Below are 8,226 nucleotides of genomic sequence, written 5' to 3'. Positions count from 1 at the left end.
AAAGGGCGAGCATGTTTGGTGTGACGGGGATTCGAGCCCGCGACCCTCAGATTGCGAGTCGAACACCTTAACCACCTGGCCATGCCGGGCCAGTCTCTATAGAAGCAATTAAAAACTACTTTTACCTTTCAGTGTGCAACAAACGCCCTATATTAATTTTGAAATTAAATCAAATTTCAGTTTCAGTTTTTCTCTAACTGGTTTTTAAAGGTAACAAGAAATGTTATATATTTAAACTTGGACAACTATATATTGCTATGTTTAACTAATACAGGTTGATTTTTATCTTCATACGCGATGAAATGCTTGCACAATTTCATCCTTCACCACAAAACATTTTAAGCTATTTTTACAGTATACGGTCATTTCTCCTCTGTCAGTTCACACGAAATGTCCAGTAACGGAACTGTCAGTTCATTATAAGAAATCTTCGTGCTACTGCAGAATAATTTTACTGTTTTCTTTTCTTTTTAAAGTTTGTGAATTATTACCGAAGGAAGCGCAGTAGCATAGCTTAATGTCTTATTGAAACTATAAGTTATTGTTTAAGTGGAGTGATACAATATAGATCTTTGTTCTATTAGAATAGTTTTTATTAGAGCCTCAACTCTATCATAAGACCCTGGCCCACAAAATCACCTAATATTAAGCTATGCTACAAATTATACCTAGGATACGAGCTGCAACATAACATCATATGAATGTTACAGGAGTACGTGCTGGCGCATAATTTTACACTGTTATAAGAATAAAAAGTTTTCCAGACTTAGGGGAAACCATGGCTGTTTTGCCACAGGAGCACGTTGACGCAATGCTGGTAACTTTCATGTGCTGAAGTTGGTAGCCGTGATATCATGACCACTAACACATCGAAACAAGGATCACTTGCTTTCATCGTGATCGGAAGCCCCTGTCGTGTGTAGGAGTAAAATTTATATATTACGTAAGTGAATATTTTCTACTGCAAATATTTTGTTATGTTACATTAAATACTTTGTTAAGAGAATTAAGTTTCATAGTATATGAAAGTGAATTATTTCGGCTACATAATAGTACATAATTTTGTTTGATAATTATGACTTTGGACAACACACCCACAAGTCATTTCTAGCGAAATGGCGGTTTGGGGCAAGTTGACACACTTCACTTGGAGCAGATTGACACGCGTGTCAACCAGCCTGACAAATAAGAACTTGAATGTATTTTTTATGCTCTTAAAAATAGATATAATACAGAAATATTCAAATACATTTTGATTAATTTAATTAATATTTAGATGTTGAATAAATTAGTGAAATTAATTACAATTCTTGCAAATTCTTTATTGTACGGCTCCATTTATTTTCTTGTGATAATATTTTTTCAAAACTGTGTTTGCAGGCATTATAGTGAGAAACAAAGTGTTTTTTTACTTAATTTACTTAAACGTGCAATAAATATATTGATATAAATAAAGGTTTTGATTTTATTTCATCCGTATCAAATTACCCCGTACGTGAGATGAGTTGACACACAGTGCACACTCATTTGTGCTCTCCAGTGGCACAGCGGTATGTCTGCTAGAAACCGGGTTTCGATATCCGTGGTGGACAGAGCACAGATAGCTTATTGTATAGCTTTGTGCGTAACTACAAACAAACAAACAAAAGACCCATTTGTGAGAAAAATCAACAAAGAAGAAAGTGATTTGTTTCTGCTGTGTAATAAAGAAAAATGAGTAATATCGAAGTTTGATATCTAGAATTTCACAGATGACTATTATTCAAAAATTAAAAAATAAGTGAGTCAACCAGACCCGGTATCTCCTGTATGTTGCAACATTAAAAAGACGTTTTATTACGGATATAAGCTGTCGTAGGAAGACATGATGAATTAAACATCATTATTACAAACTTCCTCATATATTTGACTTTTATTAAGATTATCGATTATTATATACAAGACACAGTAAGATTATTTACGGTTGTGTTAAAACTGCAAATGTTGCTCAAGTCCGTGATTCTCACAATATTAAATTTTATCAGGAGTATTAAGTGTTTTAAATATACATGCTACATAACATTATATTTAGCGGGAGTACTACAGCATGAAGAAATGTCTTGCTATTACTACAAACTGTTGCAAAGTAAATATTGCTGTATATATATTAGTGTTATAAACTGCTGCCAGAGTCATGTTACAGCATTATATTATAGTAGTACTTTAAACTGTTGCAGAGATACATATAATGTAGCATATTGTTATGTTAGAATTTTACACTTGCAACAGTACGTGTTGCAGCATAACTTTACTTAGTGTTATAAACTGTCACAGGAGTACATATATGCAGCATAAGCTTACTTTATTTTCTAATATAAATTATTGCATGAATTCAAGTTACCACATTACTTAATATTAGGAAAATAAATTGTAGCGTTAATACGTGCTGCAGCTCAACTTTGTATTAGTATTCGAATCTGTTGCAGAAGTACATGTTACATCATATGTTTACCGTGTATTAACATTTTATTTTTTTAAAGAGCACATGTTGTAGCATAACTTTATACTAGAGCTACAAACTATTGCAACAGTACGTGCTGCATCAAAACTTTACATTGTGTTAATTCTTTATATACTGTGGCAGGACTTCTTGTCGCTCCAAAACTTTGCTTTGTATTAGAACATCAAGTTGTTACAGAAGTTATATGTTGAAGCAAGCCTTTACTTTCTATTGGTATCTTAAACTATTGTAAGTGTAAATGTTGCAGCATAATTTTATTTTGTACTAGTACAATAAACTGTTGCACGAATAGAGACGAACTGCATGTTTCCTTAGATCCGTACGCTGCATAAAACCATATAATAGAGGTAGAATATGAGTTGAGATCCATCTGCACACAGCATATAGACTAAAATACAGGTAGCTGTCTGTTACTTCTTGTCTGCACATTGTAATAAAACTATAAAACGTAGGTAGATTGTCATGTTAAAGCTTGTGCACTTGTACAGACACTATATAATAGAACTAGCCTGATTGTTCCAGTAGATCTGCACCCAAAGAGAGACTATATAATACAGCTAGCCTGATTTTTCCAGTAGGTCTGCACCTGTAGAGAGACTATATAACACAGCTAGCCTGATTGTTCCAGTAGGTCTGCACCCGAAGAGAGACTATATAATACAGCTAGCCTGATTTTTCCAGTAGGTCTGCACCTGTAGAGAGACTATATAACACAGCTAGCCTGATTGTTCCAGTAGGTCTGTACCTGTACAGAGACTATATAACACAGCTAGCCTGATTGTTCCAGTAGATCTGCACCTGTACAGAGACTATATAATACAGCTAGCCTGATTGTTCCAGTAGGTCTGTACCTGTACAGAGACTATATAATACAGCTAACCTGATTGTTCCAGCATGTCTGCGCCTATATAGAGACTATATAATACAGCTGGATTAATAATTACTGCTGGTCTTCACACTGCTTAGAGATTACAAAATTTAAACGTACTACGTGTTACAACTGGTCTGCAGGCACTAAAAAATATAGGTGAACTAAGTGTTGAAGTTGGTCTAAACATTTTATGGAGGACATAAAATATAGATGGACTAAATATTGGGTTTGTCTAAACAGTGTATAAAGACCATACAACATAAATGGACTAATTGTTGAGGTTGGTCTAAACGCTGTGTATATATACCATAAAATAGATGTGGACTAAGTGTTGAGGTTGGTCTTAATATTGTATAGCGATCATACAATGTAGGTGGAGCGGAATTAGTGTTGATGTGCGTTTAAACAGTATATAAAGACCATATAGTATAGGTGAACTAAGTGTTGAGGTTGTTCTAAATACTTTATAAATACCATACAATATAGATGGACTAAGTGTTGAAGTTAGTCTAAACAGTGTATAGATACCATAAAGTATAGGTGGAGTAAGTGTTTAGGTTGGTCTAAACACCGTATAGAGACTGTACAATATAAGTGGACCAATTGGTGAGTTTGGTCTAAATGCTGTGTACATACCATAAAATATAGGTGGACTAAGTGTTGAGGCTGGTCTAAACACTGTATAGGGACCATACAATATAGATAGACCAAGTGTTTTAGTTGGTCTGTACACTGCATGGTGACTATACAATACATGTGGATTACATTGTACTGCAGTTGTACACAAAATATCAAACTACAAACTATAGGTGAAATGTGTGATTCTTGTTGCAGGTGGTTGGTATATGGCCAGAGTCTGTAATGTATAGGTTGACGACATGTTTCCGCATTACTTATGCTACATGTATACTATCAAACCCATGTAGATTACCTGCTTGAACTTGTGTGTGTGTGTACAGCATTAATATCTTACAGAATACAGCAAGGTTTTACATTAATATATAGATATATGTTTCATTAAGCATAGGAGTTGAAACAGATTTCTAAACTATCGGCATATTCTTCTTTACATTAGTGTAATAATTTCTAGTTTATCTGCATGTCGATTTGTTGGTTTAGCTGTTTTCTGAGATTACAAAAATCACATTTATAGAACAGTTAAAAGTATTGGCTGTAATATTTACTGGAATGCGTTTGTAATGCGAAAGATTAGATGATTTTCTTTTATATGTTCGCACTGAAAAGTATTTTTAATAATAACCTCTTTCAAGTTTTCAATAATTGTACGATTTCAGAATGTCTACATTTTGTGTGGCAAATACATCTCCAGTTTAGCGCCTCTCCCTTCCTTGCGACCATATTCATGAATATTATGAAGTTTTGTGTTTTGATGTTACGCGCGTAGATTATTTTGTACTTATCATACAGTAGTAAAAAGATGTTTCAGTTGGATATTATTTCAGTTACTAAACGAAAGCAAAATAATTTCCTGCACATTATCTTATGGTGCTACTACTGTTGATATGTTATTAGAAAGATTAAAATGTTTTTCATAACGTCTATTTTTGTTTTATGTATATCTTTGGCAGTATTAATCCGAAATGTTTTGGAAAACTTTTTCAAAAAAAAACCCAACTCTTCTAATCTAAGTAGAACGCGGTCCTGTTATAGAGCTCTAGATTTCGGAGCTGACGATCTGGGTTCGAATCATAATGATACTATAAAATATTTTCCCGTGCTTTAGCTGTAGGTGCTAATAAGAGTCGCAGTAAATATTTTAGTCTGGATGGTGGGTGGTAGGTTTCTTCTGACAGACTGCCTTCCCTCTGATCAGTAATTCAAAATTAGGGTCGACGACAGATGGCCTTAGTAGTTTTGAAATAAATACAAAATGCAAATACCAGTCTAAAGTTAAATTTCTTACACTGGTTTTGGACACATAAAAGGGGGTTCCAGTCTTCCACCAGATGTCACTAACTGCATTACTTCCTGATTACTTCGTCCTGGGTAAGGCATATAACCCAGTGACATCACTTCCCACAACAGAACTCCGAACGACCTGAAATAATAGGAAAACCTTACAATATCAGCTTACAGAATGTATTTATGCGTTTAATCTAATTATACCAACAAACGTTAAGTCGTATTAAAGTTTGTTTAAATGTGTATTTTTGAATTTTGATTGTAAATACTAATAATGGTTCTCTTCATAGAGAGGAATCTGATGTGCTAGAAATCTCAAAAGGCTTTATATATATTTTTTGATTACCATAACGACAAATGAGATATTTTGGATATCTGTCTGTGCTTTGATATAAAAACGACTAATAATTTCATAAGTAATTACTAATATCAACGTTTCGGTTTATGGTTTAATCGAGGTGTATAGTTCAAAGTTTGATATCAAAACAGAATCTGTCACAGACATTAATAACTGTTATACCAAAGAAGTGCATTGTATGAAGATAAACAGTTAGGTATGAAAAATGTTTAGCAGGAATTAGAAAAAAAATGCAAATAATATCTTAAAAGATTAACTTGTTATAGACACGTCAAACATCTCATTAATAAATAGCCCCCAGTGGCACAGCGGTATGTCTGCGGACTTACAACGATAGAAACCGGGTTTCGATACCCGTGGTGGGCAGAGCACAGATAGCCCTTTGTGTAGCTTTGTGCATAAATTCAAAACAAACAAACAAACATAAATAAATATAACATGCAAATTAAACAAAATTAATGAACGTACATTTATATGATAAGATGTAAGCTGATAAAACAAACAACCTTTGCTGAATTGATTGCTGCGTCAATATTGATGTATAATAAATATAATAAGAATATAAATATTATTGGTAGACTAATGAAACTTAGTAGATTAGATAATGCTGATGTACTTCTTAAGTAATACATATAGTAAGAATATATGTATTCTTGGGTGACTAATGTAAATTACTAGATTAGTAAATGCTGATATATTTCTTAAGTATGTTTGTTTGTAATTAAGCACAAAGCTACACAATGGGTTATCTGTGCTCTGCCCACAACGGGTATCGAAACCCAGATTCTATCGTTGTAAGTCCGTAGACATACCGCTGTGCAACTGGGGGGGGCACTTCTTGAGTAATAAATAAAATAAGAATATAAATATTCTTGGTTGACTTATACAAAATTACTAGATTAAGTGTATGCATATACTAATTGATAACTCATGAAAAATAATATAATTTTAAAATGCATGAATAAAAACTTTCAAATTGTGTGTAAAGCTGTAAATATCCCTGATAAAGCTGAAAGTTCCGTAAATTCTAGGCTCGAAGTCCCTGCCCTGGTTAATAACCTTATTAGCCACACATTTTTCCTTTGTAATATGTTGATCACTATCTACCCAAGTACTTCTTATTAGGATTTAACCAAATGACTTGGCAGTACGGCACAGAAGCCATGTTGTGGTCGCGAATTGTGTTTGGTTTACTGTTAAGCATAAAGCTACATAATGGGCTATCTATGCTGGGTTCACCACGAGTTTCGAAATCCGGTTTTTAGCGTCATAAGCCTTCAAAATTAACGCTAAGCCACTGTGGGCACCACCATAGGAGAATGAGTTTTGTTAGCTGGATCTTAACAGTGTCTGAATGTTAATATTATTAATGATAAGTTATTCATGTTAATATTATTAATGATAAGTTATTCATGTTAATATTATTAATGATAAGTTATTCATGTTAATATTATTAATGATAAGTTATTCATGTTAATATTATTTGTAATAGGTTATCACTAGAATTATTAAATCTTATTCGTGAATAGATCATGTAAGTTATTATCTAAAAATGCAATGATGGAGTTTTATTAATGAATAGATCTAGTAATTAAAACACACTTTTTATAAAGAGATGTAGTAACTAAAACATACTTTTTATAAAGAGATGTAGTAACTACAACATACTTTTTATAAGAGATGTAGTAACTAAAACATACTTTTTATAAGAGATGTAGTAACTAAAACATACTTTTTATAAAGAGATGTAGTAACTAAAACATACTTTTTATAAAGAGATGTAGTAACTAAAACATACTTTTTATAAAGAGATGTAGTAACTAAAACACACAATTATTAAATATTATGGAAGAAGAGTTGTCAATTTAACGACCAGCTCGTTTTATCTGATTTCAAAGAGTTATTCGGTCAAAAGGGTTGTGGAGTTGAAATATTTGCATCTATACTGGGGCTATCTGGGACCAATAATATAACTATCTCTAAAAGTTATTTTTTGAAGTCATCAGATAACTTGGAAGATCAAAAAGATTAGACAGTATGGTTGCAGAGAATGATATTTATGAGGTTAAAGGTCAAATGATTCAATCTAACCAAATTATACTTAGTTTTGTGAAAGGTATCACTTACCAAATATCCGTTTTTGACGTAAATATACCATCTAGAAAGGCTTCTGGCGGCATCCATTTAACTGGTAGGACTGTCTTACCCCCTTTTCGATAGTAATCAGCCCTGAAAATTGTTTTTGTTTTTTAATATTTCTAATTTTTTATGACCGTATCATTGAGACTACTGAAACAACGTTGTTACACATTACCGGTGGCAAATGTGCTTTTATAAATTTAGGCAGAAAAAATCAACAATTATTCGAGTAACTAAATACTTATTAACATTGGCTTTAAAATTGGGATAGCATTAAATTTATTCTAGATATTTTATGAAATAAAAGAAAAAAACACTAACATTTACTATTGAATCTAAGTTTCAAATGGACAGCAACTGCCTGTTGTAGAAACCTAGCTAATGTAGAGGATGACGAAAGGCGGAAGACTTTCGAAACGTCGTCCTCTACATTTG

The 8,226-nt window shown here is 32.9% G+C and overlaps 1 protein-coding gene across 1 annotated transcript in view; it reads right to left on the bottom strand.

Moving 5' to 3' along the window:
• The window catches only part of LOC106461670 (ALK tyrosine kinase receptor-like), a 92,076-nt gene that overhangs the window by 19,337 nt on the left and 64,513 nt on the right, over positions 1-8,226 (bottom strand). The window contains exons 26-27 of the mRNA XM_022388930.1: positions 7,780-7,881; positions 5,296-5,430 (exon numbers count right to left, since the gene is read on the bottom strand). Of these exons, the coding sequence (XP_022244638.1) occupies positions 5,296-5,430; positions 7,780-7,881 (237 nt within the window). The remainder of the gene's footprint in view (positions 1-5,295; positions 5,431-7,779; positions 7,882-8,226) is intronic.

The sequence above is a fragment of the Limulus polyphemus genome, unplaced genomic scaffold (assembly GCF_000517525.1).
Source record: "Limulus polyphemus unplaced genomic scaffold, Limulus_polyphemus-2.1.2 Scaffold40, whole genome shotgun sequence".
In the NCBI taxonomy this organism is placed as follows: Eukaryota; Metazoa; Arthropoda; class Merostomata; order Xiphosura; family Limulidae; genus Limulus; species Limulus polyphemus.
Note: the sequence above shows the minus strand (reverse complement) of the source record. Positions and strands in the feature narration are given on the sequence as shown.